This window comes from Pipistrellus kuhlii, unplaced genomic scaffold (assembly GCF_014108245.1).
Source record: "Pipistrellus kuhlii isolate mPipKuh1 unplaced genomic scaffold, mPipKuh1.p scaffold_m20_p_11, whole genome shotgun sequence".
In the NCBI taxonomy this organism is placed as follows: Eukaryota; Metazoa; Chordata; class Mammalia; order Chiroptera; family Vespertilionidae; genus Pipistrellus; species Pipistrellus kuhlii.
The window spans coordinates 24,250,148-24,267,780 of NW_023425416.1; the positions used below are offsets into that span (position 1 = coordinate 24,250,148).

At 48.3% G+C, this 17,633-nt stretch overlaps 1 protein-coding gene across 3 annotated transcripts in view; it reads right to left on the reverse strand.

Moving 5' to 3' along the window:
- The window catches only part of CLSTN2 (calsyntenin 2), a 507,781-nt gene that overhangs the window by 19,554 nt on the left and 470,594 nt on the right, over window positions 1-17,633 (reverse strand). For all 3 annotated transcript variants that reach the window (XR_006741125.1, XM_036431289.2, XM_036431288.2), the window contains exons 9-10: window positions 12,420-12,582; window positions 498-664 (exon numbers count right to left, since the gene is read on the reverse strand). Coding sequence is in view for 2 of the 3 variants with exons in the window: in XM_036431289.2 (XP_036287182.1) it covers window positions 498-664; window positions 12,420-12,582 (330 nt within the window). In the remaining variant the exon portion in view is untranslated. The remainder of the gene's footprint in view (window positions 1-497; window positions 665-12,419; window positions 12,583-17,633) is intronic.

Sequence of the window (17,633 nt, forward strand, 5' to 3'; positions counted from 1 at the left end):
CGATGGCCAGAGATTGCTCGGGGCTCAATCTATGCTTCAACTCAACAATAAAAGACCCAGCCACCGCCACATCTGCTTTCTAATTCTAGCCCACCGGCTCTGCCCTTCCTTTCTCATGTGCACCATGCATGGTCCAAGCTTTTTACTTTGAAAAATACCTTCCTGCAAACTGCTTCGGCTCCTTTAGGGGAATAACCAACCAACCAAAGAACAGGGGAAACATACCGACTCCCTCAGGTGGACACTGACCGTGTGCCTGACTATCCGCCCACAGGGCTTTCTCTAGGACATTCAGGAGGTGTCCATTTGGAGTCACAGTCACCAACCTGCCCCCAGGGGCAGCACCTTTTCCTGGCGAGAAGGCAACCTTAAAATTATTAAAACTTCCTGTCTCTGTGCCACTGGGCAGGAGAGGACTCCATTTCTCAGAGTGCAGCTGACCTGGGCAGCCTCCTGCTCATACATCTGTCTGGGAGCAGCGCTGGCTCCTTCCTTACCTTTATTCCTTGGCCGAGGCTTTCCAGGGAATTGATATCCAGCCCTTCCTTGCAGGCCTGCAGGCAGGAGATCACCTTCTGACTCTCCATCTTGCCAGGGCGGATGGTGAGACTGGCCAGGCTGCCGTGGAAGAACTGGGCGAACCGCGGTTTGGTGACTTCTCCTCCTGGAAGAGAAAGCGGCAGCCACTGTTGTTTCTGTGGGGATGGGAAGGAGACACAACCTCAAGGCGCTGCCTGGCTCTGGAGCCAAGGACAAAGACTGTGCCCCTTACACTAAGGTGACCAGAGGTCCTGATTTTTAACAATTTGTCTCGCGGCATTTTAAATAAAAGTCCCGATTTTTTGAAAAATCGGGACTTTTCTTTTCTTTAAAAAACGCTGCGGGACAAATTGCTGAAAATCAGGACTGTCCCACCAAAAGCGGGACGTCTGGTCACCTTACCTTACACCCGATCCTTTCCTTCCAGGCGGGGGGCTCGGTGGCCTGGTTCACAACAAGAGGATGCAATATGCCGCCGACACCGTGACACTCCCAGCTGCACCTGTTTAGAAAGCCTGGAATCTTAAAATAGTTACTTTCAGAGACTCACAGTCTGAGAAGACAGAATAGGAGGGAGGAGGAAGCTACCATTGGCTAAAAGTCTGCTGTGCGCTGGGCGGTGTGCAGGGACTTCCCCTGAGTAAGTCCATCGTCCACCCCTATGGTTGGAGCCATTCTGACCCATTCTCTGTCACTGTCCAATCAGAGCATCTTTACTTCGGCAGTGGAAGGAGAAGGCTCTACTGCAGAGCTCAGTCCACAGGGGACGCTCAACAGATCTGGCTTTGAGGAATGACCTGTGGTAGCCATGGCTTGAGGTAGCCAATTTGGGGCCTTCTGTTCAAGGCCCTCAAAGCCCCCATGGATAATATGCCCCTCAAAGACCTCAGCACAAGGGCACTTCCGTTGACTTGTAAAAAGGAGGGTTTGAGCCTGGTACGAATGGCAAAGCTGCATCTACCAGGACATCCAGATGGTCAGCTCCCAACTGGGTGTGGACTGTGTTTCTAACATCTGTGGCGTCCTCAACATACATTCCATTATTTTTTAAAAAATATATTTTATTGATTTTGTACAGAGAGGAAGGGAGAGAGAAAGTAAGAAACATTGATGAGAGAGAGTCATCGATCAGCTGCCTCTTGCACACCTCCTACTGGGGATGTGCCCGCAACTAAGGTACATGCCCTTGACCGGAATCGAACCCAGGACCTTTCAGTCCCCAAGCCAACTGCTCTATCCATTGAGCCAAACCGGTTTGGGCACATTCCATTATTGACTCATCAGACACTTGCGAGGTTGGTGCTATTCTGTAGTTACAGGTAAGCAAATTCCGGCTTAGAGAGGAGAAACAGGTGACCCAAAGCCGCTAGTAAGAAGTGGTGATGTATGCGCCCCACAGTGTGACTATATCCATCAGTGAGGCCTCCTGGCGGCACTGGCCAGCCCGGTCCCATGAGGCTCAGAGAGCCCATTCAGCAGCTCCCTCCTTCAGACCAAACTCTGCAACTCTTTTGAATGTGAAGACATTTTCCTGCGCATTCTTTCCCCTCAGCAAAGCATCCACGTTCTCTATTTTTGACTCAGAAATCCCAGATCTGTGATGTACTCTATTTATCAGCGATGCAGCTCCAGGAAATCAATTCAATTAGCATTTTGCAATAGGAGGCCAGCATAAAATTTGAAATATATTTGCACTCAGGGGTTGTTGTGATGCAGGACTTTAAAATATAATGGATACATGGAAAATCTCTTTCTTTTTACTATCTAGCCCAGAGTGTCTGCAGATACCACATGGCTCCTCTGTTAATATTTAGATAGAAACATGCTCATGAATTATCTTAAGAAAAAACAAAACAAAAACAAAACAACCCAACCTGATTTTCTAACACAAAGGACCTTCGCCAAATCTTTGGGAACATGATGTTAAACTCCTGAAGCTAGATCTGCACACATTTAAAAGCGTTTGCTGTATGCCTACCCTTGTTAGATTCGGTGAATTGTAAGACCATGTTCTCCAGGAGCTTACATTGAGTTGGGAGAATAAAGTGTAGAAACTGGGAGAATATAAAAGAGCAAATCGCCAATACAATAGATGGCTCAAGGCTGAGCATAATTAATTAAAAAAAAAAAAGATGTAGATAATGTGGCCATCAGACCACAGGGGGGAAACATAATAGCCATCATTGATGAGGTCCTAAAACATGGTGAGTTCCTTCATATGCTATTTTATTTAATCCTTAAGTGGTAAGAGAGTATGTCTGAGATCTTAGCCTCTATTCCTTTAACCCCTCCCTGTTCCCTCCCTCTCTGGCTTCTGCGCTGCCACAGGGAGAGCTGTGACAGGGAGGAGAGCAGGTGGGGCTTAAAGCTGAGGCTCTTCCCCAGTTTTGTTTCCAGAAGCCAGAACTCTTAAGAGGGTGGGGAGGATCTGGGTCTGGATCAACATTTGGGGAAACATAGAGGAAGAAACTTTGGATTCCCCCAGACAAGGGACTGATTCCCCAGGCAGGGGTGTGTGTGGGAGATTAGACAACAGAGATGCAGGGGGAGGGCACCTGAGGCTGTCACCGGGACTAAGTGCCAGCAGGGGTGTGTGATGTTGGGAGGGGATGCTGGTCTGGGCACCTGGATGGATGAACAGATGGTCTTACACAGAGAGCGTGAGGAGCAGTGCAGATACTTCTGTGCCTCTGAGTAAGGCCAGGAGACTCTGAGAAAGCGGCCAGTCCTGAAGCTCCATCAGGAACTTAGGACCGGAGAGGTGAGCACCCCTTTCTTGGAAGTCCCCTCAACACCCGAGCACCATACAAATCCCCCTGAAACCAGCTAGCACCCTAAGGGAACGGCAGGACTCTCATCTGCGAAGGTGAAGTCTCCCTACTGGGATGGAACAGGAACTTGCAATGATGGATGTGAAAAAAACAACTAATTCTTTCCTTTGTGAATCCAGATTCTTCCCCGTTGCTCTGATAACTCCTTTGACAGGTGATGCTTTCAAAGCCAGGCTACTTGTCCAAGGCCACACAGCCAGAAACCAGTGAAGCACAGGTTCAAATTCAGGCCTTGCGTGCTCCCAAGCCTTTGACCTGCCCGCCACACAACAGGATGTGGCCTGGAGGGCTCGGGCAGGATTTCTTGGAGGAGGTGTCATAATCGGGCTGTTCCTAAGATGGGGACAGGCTGGGGCTGACACCTGCCGGGAGAGAATGGCTGATTCTACTGGGCTCTGTGGACAAGGAATGCGTTCAGCAGCAACTCCCAAGGACTGTGCCAGGTCTGCTGGGAAACATACTTGTCTTGAAAACCGGCAGCCTTTGGCAAGTGATTGAACACAGCCAGTGTTCTCTGGATGGAGCCAGAGTTTGCACTGGGAATGAGTCCCCCTGGAGTTTCTTTCCAGCGAGAAGTGGGGCCCACCCACTCTCTAAAGAGTTTAGGAATCCTGACTGTCCCCTTTCCGTTATATGTGCGTAACAGATCAATACGTACGAGCATCCTAGGTCTCTCCTCCCTTTGTGGAGTGTGTGCCGGCTGTTGGCCTTTCCTCTCCTGCTGTCACTCCCACAGCCAGTTAGCCATAGACCCCGGGGAGGGCCGGGGGCCGCGCTCCCTCTCGCTCCGGTCGGATGCTGCTCTGTGCGTGGCGGCTGGGTGGGTTCGCCTCTCCGGGAACACAATTTCATGGCTGGCTGGGTATCAACGTTGAGCCATGCAAATGGGGAGACCCTCTGAAATCTCGCTCTCTCTCGTTTCCTCATTTCCGTGATAGAGACATCCACAGAAACGCCGAGGCCAAGTGGAGTGTGTAATAGACCCCTATAGGCTGCAGCTTAAACACTGTCCACGTGACCCCGGGGGAAGGGGCAGTTGTAGGGCACAGGCGGAGTGTGGAGACCGATGGTCTCCCATCCTGGCGGCCAAGACACATTCTCAGCAGCCTTCCCCACTGTTCAGTGTTTACGTCTCCCTCTCTCTAACCTTTCCAGCAAACATGTATATAGCGTATTCTAAGTGCATAAAACTAGAGCTCAGAATGACCTCAAAAGTCAGCTCCCTAGGGACCTACGTTCATGCAGGAATGAACGGAGGGGCCCTCATACGTCACCAGTACATCTCCTTCGTTCTCCAGATGAAGAACCAAGGAGCACGGTGGCAAGACGCCTTTTTCAAAGACCCAGAGCAGGTAAAACCGCAGGAGCAGCAGCCAGGATTCGGAATCCTCCTCTTCAGATGCCAAACTCCCCTTCTTACACTACACCATGGGGCCCGACAGGCCTGGGCCTACCTTCGGCCCTCAGCTTGACTTCCTATGGTCGGTGGGGAAAATGTCCAGAAAGCTGGGGCAAATGATTAGACCCCAGATTCCAGAACCCTCTGCCTTTCTTCCTTGGCTGTGGAACACCATCTGGCTTCCACATGACCCAGAGGTGGGGTGGCAGCATAGGAAGGGTGGGGGCTGTGGGGGCACAGATCTAGATGCCAATGCAGACTCTTTGTGGTCTGTTTTCCCATCAGCAAAACGGGAATTGTAATCACACCCACGCCGCTTGGGGGTTAAAGGAAGAGGCGCAAAGAGGCAGCACGAAGCAGGAGCTCAAAGGGGGCAGCTGGTTCAGAGGCAGGAAGAACCAAGGAACTCCCAAGCGGGTGACACCATGCGAGTCTCTGTCTCTCTTTTTAGTGGCCATTCTCTCTTCTTTCCCTCTCCTCGGGTGCATCATTCAGAGAAGCAAAAATGATACTGCTTTTACTCCAAGGCCCTCGCCAAATATTCTAATGAATATAATCTTCAAAATAAGATACAGTTAGAATTATAACCCAATTATACTGTGGTTCCAGGCATGAATCACTAAATTTTAAAGCTGATTTAATGCGTGTTCCCTTTTAACCAATGCATGCTCATGTCAAATCAACTCCAGGCCCTAGACCAATCTTTCCTTGATTTTTAAATACAGACAATGCTGAGAGACACCCTGTTAATCATTGTGTTGGACCATGAGTCACACAATTGTGTCAAAACAGCCTGGAACACAGGCTGTCATGAAACAAACATTAACTGTTAACCTCCTCTGGGCCCCGGAGAAGGGTGGGGAAGGTGGAGAGAGGAGAATCCAGGACACAGACGGTCCATGCCTTCTGCAAACACATGGCCTTGTATGGGACAGAGCCCTGACTAATGCCGGTGGGATGTTTTCCAAAGAGTGATTCCGGGCCACCACTCCACAAAGGGCAGCTCCGCAGTGAGATACCACAAAGGCATTTAGCTTCAGTAATGTCAAACTGATTGCCTTATGGGTGGGCTCTGGAGAGCTTCTAATAAGCAAACATGCACGGCCACTCTCAAGCCTGACCCCGGCGTCCCCGTGGGAGGAGCCCCCGTGGCAGCAGAGCCGCGTGAAGCCGCCCGTGGGAAACGCCACCTGAACGCCAGGCAGACTGCGCTGGCACGTGCCTCCTTCTTGCAGAGCTCAGGCCCTGGGGAGGTGGAATAATTTCAACACAGACTTTATTAAGGTAATTTGTTCTACATTAGGACTGAGCTGATTAAATAAAGGCATGTACTTCACGTGTCTGCACTCATTTTAGCGTCTGGCGGAAAGGGACCCGGGAATGTACACCAGCCCGCAGGACCACCTGCGGCTCCCATTCTCCCTCCGGGCGCAGGATCACACGCTACCATGACTGCAAGCCTCAGGGCTATTTCTGCCTTTCAGCCCCCTTTCTTTTCTTTACTTTTCTTTTAAAAAAATTTAATAAATCTTTATTGCTCAGATTATTATAATTGTTTCTCCCTTTCCCCACCCATAGCTCCCTTCCACCCGGTTCCCACCCAACCCTGTGCCCTTTCCTCCCCTCCCCCCATTGTCCTCATCCATAGGTATATGATTTTAGTCCAGTTTCTTCCTGCACCCCCCCACACCCCTTTCCCCCTGATAATTATCAATCCACTCCCTTTCTATGCTCCTGATTCCATTATATTCACCAGTTTATTCTGTTCCTCAGATTTTTAATTCACTTGATTTTTAGATTCACTTGTTGATATATATGTATTTGTTGATCATAATTTTTATCTTTACCTTTTTCTTCTTCTTCCTCTTCTTAAAGAATACCTTTCAGCATTTCATGTAATACTGGTTTGGTGGTGATGAACTCCTTTAGCCTTTTCTTATCTGTGAAGCTCTTTATCTGCCCTTCAATTCTGAATGATAACTTTGCTGGGTAGAGTAATCTTGGTTGTAGGTTCTTGCTTTTCATCACTTTGAATATTTCTTGCCATCCCTGTCTGGCCTGCATAGTTTCTGTTGAGAAATCAGCTGATAATCGTATAGGTGCTCCCTTATAGGTAACTAACTGTTTTTCTTTTGCTGCCTGTAAGATTCTCTCTTTGTCTTTTGCTCTTGGCATTTTAATTATGATGTGTCTTGGTGTGGTCCTCTTTAGATTCCTTTTGACCATTCTGATTCTTTGCCTTGGCTCCTCCCAAATGCCACACTGGGGGTTCCGTGTGTGTCCCTAACAGGTTCCAATTCATAGAACCATCCCCCTTTCTACCTCCTGCTGCTTTACTCGTTAAGTAGGGGTGGGACTCAGTAAGAACAGGAAGTAGGGTAGAAAGCATTCCTTATCTGAAATCAGGGGTATTATCATGGTCAAGAGTGGGCAAAGCTAGACACCCTAGGAATTCCAAGGCTCGGAATGCTGGAGGACAGACCTCAATGGAGGGGGATGAGGTGGCCAGTAGGGACATCTGTGATGAGATCTACCAAGAATAGAGGAGGACCAGGCATAGACTCTAGGGATGCAGGGAGCTGGGCGGTGGCTTCTTGAGGGGGTGCCATGTTTCATCATTTTGTCAAAAGTCGTCTGGCCCAGATGCTGCTACAATAGATAAAACAGCTGCTCTGGCTGGGGTGTGGGGAGAGGTGCCCTCAAATGTTGTCTGTGGGGGCATCTCCCAAAAACCCCAGGGGCTCCCTAAGGCCCCAGCCTGGCACAATCTGCAGCCTTCTGGGTCACTCCCATGGCAGCTGGGTTAGAGGACCTGGGTGATTGGGCCCAGTTAATGGGTCCAGGGATGAAGCAGATGTGAGTGTACAATTCTTACTATTCACGAATAAAACTTGAATATTTGTTAGAAATGGATGAGTGGGAAATAGAAGGAAAAGAACAAATTAATTCATATTTTAAATTATCTTCTCCCATAGCCTGACCCAAAAAGAGACAAGGATCCTGGTTATTTGTTTAAAGGCAGCAGTTTCTGTGTCTGTGCAGACTGAGTGTGGCCACGAGGGAGGGTCTGATTCTGTCCCGAGAACCCATGAACCCAAGCCCAGAAGGGATGGGGCAGTGGTGTGCTCTGGCCACACTGAGAAAGAAGGACTCCTTTGTGACATGTGGCTCGTCCTGAACACCGTTTTTCTACAATTAAGGCATGCTATGTGCTCTAGGCGGTGCCGGTGACATTTCTTACGTGTAAATGAACTTCCAAATCTTTTAATTACTAGAAAAATACCAATGAGAATGAAGGGCCACTGATGACTTCGGCTTTAAATTCAGCAAAAGAACACAGTAGGCTAATTGGTGCTGCAGAGCACTGCCTGGCAACGGCGCGAGAGCCAGTTCCCCGGAGCCCCCAGCGAGCAGCTGCTACACAGTAATTCCCAGCCCCATTGTGAAGCCCCAATTGGACATTTCACAAACGGGAGCCGGTTCCCTTGCCAACCTCAATTGCACCTGAAAAACTCCCCCTCAATTGCAGCCCCAATTGGAGGGCCACACGGAGGGTGTATGGTGTGTAGCTAAGTGGGCTCTGGCAGGCTTGGAAACATGCTGAGGTGAGGGCTACAGGGTAGGCATTAACTTCACCGCAACATGTCCTACGGAGAGAGCGTTTGCTGTGTCCTTCCAAGACCACATGTGGCTCCAAGGAGGGTATGAGCATTCATGCGAATCCTCGCTCCCTTAACAAAGCAGCGTGACATCCTATGGTCTGACCTCAACTCTTTTTTCCCCAGCCTCTTCTCCACGCCTTCTGGTACATGTGCATTCTAGTGATGAGGCACCCTGAGCATGACTGCATCACATTTCCCTGCCATGTCACAGGCTATTGCCTTCCTTAGCTCTCCAGTGAACTCCTATTCATCCTACAAAGCCCAATTTGTAGAGTCAAAGGATTTTCTCTGATGCTCAAAATGTATCAACGGACTGTCATTCCTCTCAAAGAAGATACGCTAATCTTCCCCAAGGCCCAAAATTTGCATGATCAGATTCTTGCCTACACCACAAGTCCTATCTTCTAATACTTGTTTTCTGACTGTTCTTGAGTCTCAGTGACCTTCTTTCTGACCTACAGTTGGACCTGGGAGGACAGGTCTGTGTGTGGGGGTTTGTCCTGGGGAAGTAGATAAAAGTCAGTGCATGCAAGAAGCCCTGGGGAGGCTGGAATCACAGAAGTCATAGAGTACCAAGATCTTGCAAAGTGTCTGCCATCTGAGTTTAAGTGCAAGAAGCAGAGAGGAGGTTTGAGGGGACCACAGATGCTTTCAAATTTTCACTTTCATTGGACTCAAACATGCCAAGCACACTGCATGTGCCCCAAACGTAACTGAGAACAACTGTGAATTAGGTATCATCCAAGTTTTAGGCACAAGAAGATAAGAGCTCAGGGAAGTTAGGATTTCTGCTGGGTCCACACAGCTGATAAGTGGCAGGGCTGGGATTTGGATGTGACTCAAGCTCAAAATTTTCTATTTCCAAAGCCTGAACTCCTTTTTGTTAGCGGAGGGCCACTGAAGGGAGTGTACAGCAGGGGATTCGCAGAGGGTATGCAGAGTTCCTGTGGCTTTTTGGTTCCAGGGTTGTCAGATGTGTCAGAAGGTAAAGGGTGTATAGCATTGGTGTCAATGTACACCAGCTCCTGCACTTTCCTAAACACGTAATTACATCAACTTCATGATCAAGTAGCAACAGGGGCTGTGAGCCACAGTGAGAGGAGGACATGCTTTGAAGACATGGGGTCAGGCTAACTTCATGGAGTGACTTGGGGTGACCTGTCAGAGCCTCAGTTTATCTACAGCCGTAACTAACAACACTTTCTGACGTGGCTACAGACCCCCATGTATGCGAAGAGTCTCCTTGCAGCACTGGCTCTTAAAGTGTCTGCCAAGAAATGACATTAAGGACTTCCACTCACAGTTAATTGGCCAAAGCAAGTCACATGACCACACCTAACTCCAGCAAAGAGTGGTCCTGACATCTATCTGGGAAGAGGACAGAAATACCCAGTGAATACCCTAGTAGCCATTCTTTTCCTCACATTCTTGTAAAAGAAACATATACTTTGCTTTAATGTTTGAAAACATTTTTTTATGGAATAACTTTCAAATAAATTGTAATCAGATATAATAAGAGCTATTTCTGAAATGACAATTCTATCATTAGATGTGGCCTAGGATATTAGAGAAGGAAACACCTCACTGAGAATGGATTCTAGGGCCACAGACAACCCTCCCTACCCAAGTAGGGCAGAGGCCTGTAGAGCATTAGCCCAGAGGGATTTCAGAATTGCTATGGACCAAAGACTGCTATATTTCTCAAATTCTTCTTCTTTGTTAGTGGAATTGCTTTTCAATCATTCTGTCTCATTTCACAGTTGCATAGTGTGTGTGTGTGTGTGTGTGTGTGTGTGTGTGTGTGTGCGTGTGTGTGTGTAGAGGGTAATGGTTGTGAAAAATAATTCTTTCTATTAGTGCATATCTAGATCAAGTGAAGCCACACCTGTGCTAGGTAAGGAACCTCCCATGTATCTCATCCTGATGAAGAGATCACCAGAAATCACTCAGAGAGCCTGGACACTGAGCTGGGAGGCAGGAACAGGTGGGACTGTGGGTTATCTCATTTGGGGAAGGGTGGTAGGTATTCTTTTAATGTGGGAAGGACAATCAAACAAATATCTGTTGACAAGATGGACAGTCTGTGGTGCTCAGTAATGCTGTTCATAAAATATTTTTGGTTTTTCTTCCAGCCACATTATAGATTTCACTTCCCTGTCCTTAGGTATGGCCATATGACTTGTTTTGGCCAAAAACACGTGAGTAAAAGTGATTGGAGTCACTTGTAGATGAAAACTCGAAGAGCTTGCACACCATTCATTGTGCTTTCTTTTTCTTCTCCCTCAGTATCCAGCTGTGTGCCTGCTCTGTCTGCTTGGGATGCAGATGAGGTAAAAGCAACGAAGAGCCTCCATTGATTTGCAATGAACGTGAAGCAAAAATTATTTGAAGCAACTGAAAATTGGGGCTGGCTTGTCACTGCAGTACAACTTAGCCTATTTTTGAGTAAAAAAGATCATATTGATTTTTTATTAAATCACTTTTTTATTTTGGCGGGATTGTTTTCCTACTCAGCGAGCGTGATACTATTCAGCAGTGGTTATAACTGGCCTTGTAGCATTGGCAGCAGGTTTCCAGTGCAGGTTGGGTGACGGGGATCCAGATGTGGTCTCTGAGGACCTCTCAGGAAAGTCATGGTAAGGTTCACGGTCAGGACTTGAGTAGGACCTTTGTATAGTACGGGAAGTATGCAGGCTATGCTCCAAAATATCTCCAGGCTGGCTGTGGTGCTGGGCAGGACACCGAGCCACGCCAGGGAGCCATCGCTCTATTGCAGTTGTGCTCAGTGACTAATGATTCCTGTGCAACCTCGGAGCCAGTGCCTTGCTATACTAATTAGTTCCATGGACACTTGTCAGATGACAGTGTCTCTTTCCTGATATCCTAGGGAATTCTGACATACTGAGGAAGCGCCCATCAAGTTCTATTGAAATGTTTAAGGAGCTTTTTTACTCTTATGTGACATATGTCAGACATCAAGTAGGTGACCTCAGCTCAAAAACACATTTTCTTCCCTTCCCGGGTTTTGTGTTCCTGCTCCCAGAGCTGTACTCTATGCACTGATTCCATTGTTTCTTGCATGGATTTCTCCAGAACTCACTCTTTGTCCCAGAGGGGCCTCGTCTCCTCTAGGTCACCCTTTGGTTGGCTGGTCTTCTGAAGGCGTATTCTTATATCACAACCCACCTCTCCCTCCAGGCCTCCATGGTGAATGGTCACTCACCAAACCTTAATAATTTTCACAAAACCCATCACCATGAGGTGACTCATCTCAAAGGACTAATCTGCTTATTTGGGGAGTGCTTTCCTTCCCCTCTGCTCTCTCATTGGTACTTCAAAGCACCACAGCCCTTAAGGGAGAAAAACAGAGTCCAATGGATCCGAGAGAGAGAGAAAGAAGGGTTACACACCTGTTCTTTGGAGAGCTGCTTTTCCTGATTCCAAATAAAAGACTAACCTGGGTTTGTGTGTTGGAGGAAAGGAAGTGAGAAGGGAGCAGAGAGCTTTAAACTTGAGAGTGACCTCTGATGGCCTCAGGCCTGGGGAAATTCATTGCCCACAGCCCTGCGTGTTTATGATTCCCAATAACAGAGGGCTGGGGGCTTGGGCAACTTGTGTGGCCAGTGTGCTATTTTAGGGAGCCAACTGGCCATTGTGATACAGGGTTCTGTATCCAACCTTTTCCTATCCATAGCCCCAGTCTGACACTGGCTAAGGTTCCAGAACAATAAAAGGCATTAGCAACTCAGAGGCAACCAAACTGCTCATGATGATCTAAAATTAAAATCTGGTTTCAAGCTAAGTATTCTGTTATTACACAAACTCAGTGTCTAGATGGATCCATATTTTTATAAGTCCTGTTTTATTAGTAAGTGATAGACATTTTCTTGGCCTATTCCTACACCATTTCCTTTTCCCTTGTCTCATCAGTGCCCTTCCTGGGCTGCACACAGATGGGTCAGGGAGAAGGACTTGAGTCAGGATTACCTTGCCAACATGCGCCGACTGTAAGCTGCATGGCTATGTGAGATGGATGAATGGGCCAATCGTTGGTCACCAGGTATGGTTCATACGTCGCTCCATCCATGTATAAGGTCACCACGGGGAACTCCACGTTGATGACGTAGTAATGCCACTCTTTGTCACAAATCTAATGAAAAGAAAGAGAAGCAACACTTAAATGAATATGCAATGAAATAGCAACCAGGCTTTTATTTGAATTATCAAAAGTGGAGAAGGCATTTTTGGGTCAACAGTTTTTATTGCAAAGAACTCGATGAACATAGTGATTGATACACCCTGAGGTTATACAAGCTCACATCAAGCAGGATGGGGCAAACCATGGGGTAGAGGAATGCCTGAGAATCCAGTCATCAGGCAAACATCTGGGTGTGGGCAGGTCACATAATTACTAGCTATATAGGCTGGCAAGCACTCGGTGGACAGGTGGAGGTGTGTTATCTTAAATTTGCTTTGTATAAAATTTTTCTTACTAGAGAAAAATAAAATTGAAATTATTTTTCTAAGTTTGAAGCTATAAAAAGAAACATGCTAGATCAGTTGTCAGCAAACTCATTAGTCAACCAACACAGTCAAATATCAACAGTACAACGATTGAAATTTCTTTTGAGAGCCAAATTTTTTCAATTGAAACTTCTTCTAATGCCACTTCTCAAAATAGACTAGCCCAGGCCTTGGTATTTTGTGGAAAAGCCACACTCAAGGGGCCAAAGAGCCTCATGTGGCTCGAGAGCCGCAGTTTGCCGACCACGGTGCTAGATCAAAAGTAGAAATGAAGATAGAAAAGGGAATGAGAAAGGTAAGAAGAAGAAGAAGGCGGAGGAGGAGGAGGAGGAGGAGGAGGAGGAGGAGGAGGAGGAGGAGGAGGGGGAGAAAAGGAAGAAGAAGAAGAAAAGGAAGAAGAAGAAGAAAAGGAAGAGGAAAGAATTAGGAGTCAAAAATGAGTAAGAGAAAAGGTAATGAACATGGGAAGAAGAGGGATGAGATGCAGGAGAAAGGAACCCTTCAGTTCTTTGTCTCTGTAAGAAGGCTGGCCTGGGCACTGCTGTAACCTCATGCTCTGTTCCACTCAAGCAAAGTAAATTCTGAGAGAGACAGTCTTCTGTTAGAGGACTCTGCCTTATCCCCTGTTGGAGTACCTGGGGAGGCTCAGAAGGACCACCAATCAGTCCTCCCGGCATGGACTTGTGGTCTTAGGGCTGGGAACCAAAACTGAGCCCTAATCGATGGATAGGAACATTAGGGGCTGGGAGGGAGTCACAGTTCCTGACCTCCAGGAACTGAACTCCCACAGCATGCTCCAAAACATTAAATCAAGACCGGGGTATTTTTGGGGAGGAAGATAGGAAGCATAAAAGGAAGGAAAAATGAAGAACAATGCTCCCCTCCCTCTAGTGCCCTGGGCACCTTGGAAGTCACAATAGCCTTTCTCTCCCACACACTCCTTCGTCGCCCCACAGAGTCCAGCTCTGAAATGTCTCTCATCTGCACCCTCTTGTCTCCATGGCCCTTGGCGTCTGTGGCGGCAGAGACAGATGAGTTCTGCATGAAGGTGACCCCAAGGTGAGGGCATCAAAGCCCCCGCACACCCTGCCATGGATTAAACGCGCTGCTTCTCATGAATAGATAACACCAGCAGGGACGCTAAATGATCTTTTCCCTTTCATTTCGCAGGAAGGATTTTTCCTTAATGTTCTTTTTATATTGTCCTATCTCATGTCTCAGAAAATTGCTCCTTTTGAAGCCCATTAGGCCGATAAAGTCTGATGAATATTTTAGGGGTCCATGGCAGATAAGCAGAAGGGGCCCTGGCAGATTCTCCAAGGTCCTGTTCCGCTAGGCACCCGTTACCGCTCACTAGAGGCCCTGACGCAATTACCCTCGCCTCCTGCTCCTTGAAGGAGCTCAGACACTGGGCTGGGTGCAGAGCCCACAGGCCTGGGCTGCCTGACTGGGTGGGGCTGCTCCAGGCGTGCGGATGTGGCACAAAGGAAGACCTGGAGACAGAGTCTAGGGGGGATGGGAGAGTGAGGAACAAGGAAGAGGAAGCATCTATCTGAGGAGGCCCAGGGCACCTTGGACTTGAGGTTTGCAACCAGCCAGGCAGCAGATTCCAGAACCTGGAATATGGCTGACACCATGGGATGTCCTCTGAGCATCAGGAAACCTCTGGTTTCCTCAGAGTGCAGAGGGGCCCTGACCACACCCGGTGCCCCTTGAGATGCAGGCAGAGCATGAGCATCAACCAGGCAACCCCAGGGGTGACCCCCATCCTGGCCGCCGCCACCACCACCCTCCCGGGGGACCACCCTCTGGAGCACATGTGTCAAACACAAGGCCCTCGGGCCAAATCCGTCCCGCCAGGCCTTGCAATGTGGCCCGCACCACGCTGTCATCACTGCACTCCGCTGCGTTTCCATCACAATGACAGTTTATGACTGTTCAGTAAACCATTCGGCCCGCGATTTAGGCTGGATTTTAGATTTTGGCCCCTTCTCTGATTGAGTTCGACACCCCTACTCTGGAGCATGACTGCCCTGTGGGACCCATGTGCCCGCTGCCCCTACAGCACTCCATGTGCCCGGCTGGTAGGAGGGCACATTTCTGGCTCCCTTCCTTTCATACCCTTATACCGTCTTCTAGGATAGTACAACAAGCTCCCGGGAGAAGTGAGATAATCCCACAGCTCAGCAGCGGCGGCCCCGCAGGCACTCGCCCCAGCTTTTCCGGAGTGTGAACCGCAATCCTGGGAGAGGGGGGTGTGGGGGGGTTGCGCTGCGTAAAACGGTGACCTTGTTCACCCAGCCTCAGTTTTCTTGAATTTCCCATTTTATTAGCATCTCCACGACTCCCAGCAGCCTCACCCTATATGCCTGCAATCACTGTCCCACCTTGCTGGAAGTGGGCCGTAGCCGGGAAGGCTTGTTCGGATCCCCTGCACAAACCATCTGGAAGTTTGCTGCTTTTACTTAACATCAGCATTAAAATTGCCTTCACCAACTTCATTGTACATGGCTGTATAATACGGGTATACTACAATCTACTTAAATATTCCCAGTTATCCGGTATTCACATGTACCCACAATTATAAATGACACTGAAACAGATTTCTTCATATACTATATATATATATATATATATATATATATATATATATATATATATATATTTGTCTGCATTTCTGGTTCAATCCACAGGAATGATTCCTGGAAGTGGAATTACCAGGTCAAAGGCCGGAGGTATTTTGTAGGCTCTTGGTACATATTGTCAATTTTTTTTTTTTTTTTTCTGTAAAGGGATGTGCCTTAGACTCCTCTGCCCTCAGAGGGGTGCATGGGGCCCTTACCACATTGGCATTAAAAATATAAGATCCTAGCAGTGTGGATTTTCTGTGGGTCCCAAAAGACGGCAAGAATGATAGTATCCGAGGTCAGAGGGAAGGGCCTCTGGGAATGGGGAGCAGCCTGAACCCAGTCTCGGAGGTGAGAATGATTAGAAACTCCCCCACCAGCTTCTAATTGGGCGTCCAAAACAGCTCAGCCTAGGTTTATGCCTGCGGCCTTCTCGCACCGAGTAATCTATGAAGGCAGCTAAAGGAAATGCCTAATTAGGGTTTCATAAGCCTGGATCTATGATCAAGAAGAAAACCTGTACTAACCCTTGGCTAGAACTGCAGAGACGAACCGTAGCTGAAAAATGATCGAGGCAGAAGTAAATGTGTCAATGCATAGCTCAACCAAGCAGGAAGGGGAGCAGGCAAAGTGACCTTCCTGGGGGAGAGAAGAACTTTAATTCTCAATTGATTGTGACTCGATGGAGAATGCAGCCGTACCAACCATGTCCAACGTCCTCCCCTGTGCCCAGAACCTCCTCTGGACCAAAGACCCCCAGCTCTCTGAACCGCAGGAGTGCTCCTGAGGGGGTGGCTGCTTAGCTGGGAGTGGACCAGAGACCAGAGACCCAGGGACAGATGAGGAGGAGTTTTCAGAGGAGGTCTGAGCTGGGAGAAGGGTGAGTCAGGGGCCAGGGAAGCCTCCGCAAGAGGGGAGAGCAGGCTGGGCGGCTGAGGGGTTGGCCCAAATGTCCTTTAAATGACATATCTAAGTTCTGAGAGCAAGCATCCTGCTCATGACCAGCTGCCATGGTCTGGAAGATGGCAGAATGCGATGGGCAGGGCAGCAAAGAAGGGGCTAGAGGGACCGTGCAGGCCAGGCCTTGCCCTTTGCATTCATACCCATGTGGTGTGGAAATGTGGAAAGGCAGAAATAACTTAAAAATGTGCCTATGGGGTCTGTAGAGACCCCGCAAAAATATACTCAAAATATCTCCTTAAAAAGAAAACCAACCAACCAACCAACCAACCAAAAACCTCTCCCTGGAGAGGTCCCACAGCCCAGGGTCTGAGCAGGACAATTCCTGTTGGAGATGAGCTCCAAGTGAAAACATACAAAACAAAGAGCAAACAGACAAAAGGAGTGATCACTTCCACCTTGCAGGAGCCACAGAGGCTGGAGCGATTTGAAAGGGCGTAGGAGAAGGCAGTTTTGAAACGCACCAAATAAAAATTCCAGAAATAAGAGAGAGCTGTTGAACTGATCTCTAGGTTAAACATAAACTAGAGAGCTGAAAACAGAACCGGGGAATTGGAAGACAGAGGCGATCGTAGCAAAATGGGCAGCGTGATGAAGCAATGAAGAGCGCTGAGTTCTTTGGCTGACGAAAGGTCGTCCCAGCGGACACTTGTCAGATGTGTGAGGCGGAGGTGAGATGGGGGAGGGCTGGGCTCCGGGGGACTGTGTGTGCCCGCTAAGGAGTATGCAAATATCTTATTGCCTTGTGTTCAAGAAAGCCATTTTTTACTTCCACAGCCTCATCGCGTGGACAGTGGACACATAGAGCTACGTAAGCCACTGGCCCACAGGAGACACGTGAAGGGTGGGCCCAAACTGAACTTCATTTCCGGAAATGCAGAGCTGCCAGACCAGGAGGATTGAAACCAGGCAGATCTTGTTCTCACAGCAGACTAGCAAGGCCGTTTGGCCTCAGGCCACTATTCTGGAACATTAGAAGGAGGAGGTTTTGGTTAATGCCAAGATCAACTTCATGCCAAAGCAAAGATGCCAATCTGATTTGCAAATCTATTTAAGATCTTCCCGGGAGGTCGTTGGCACTTCCGAGCTG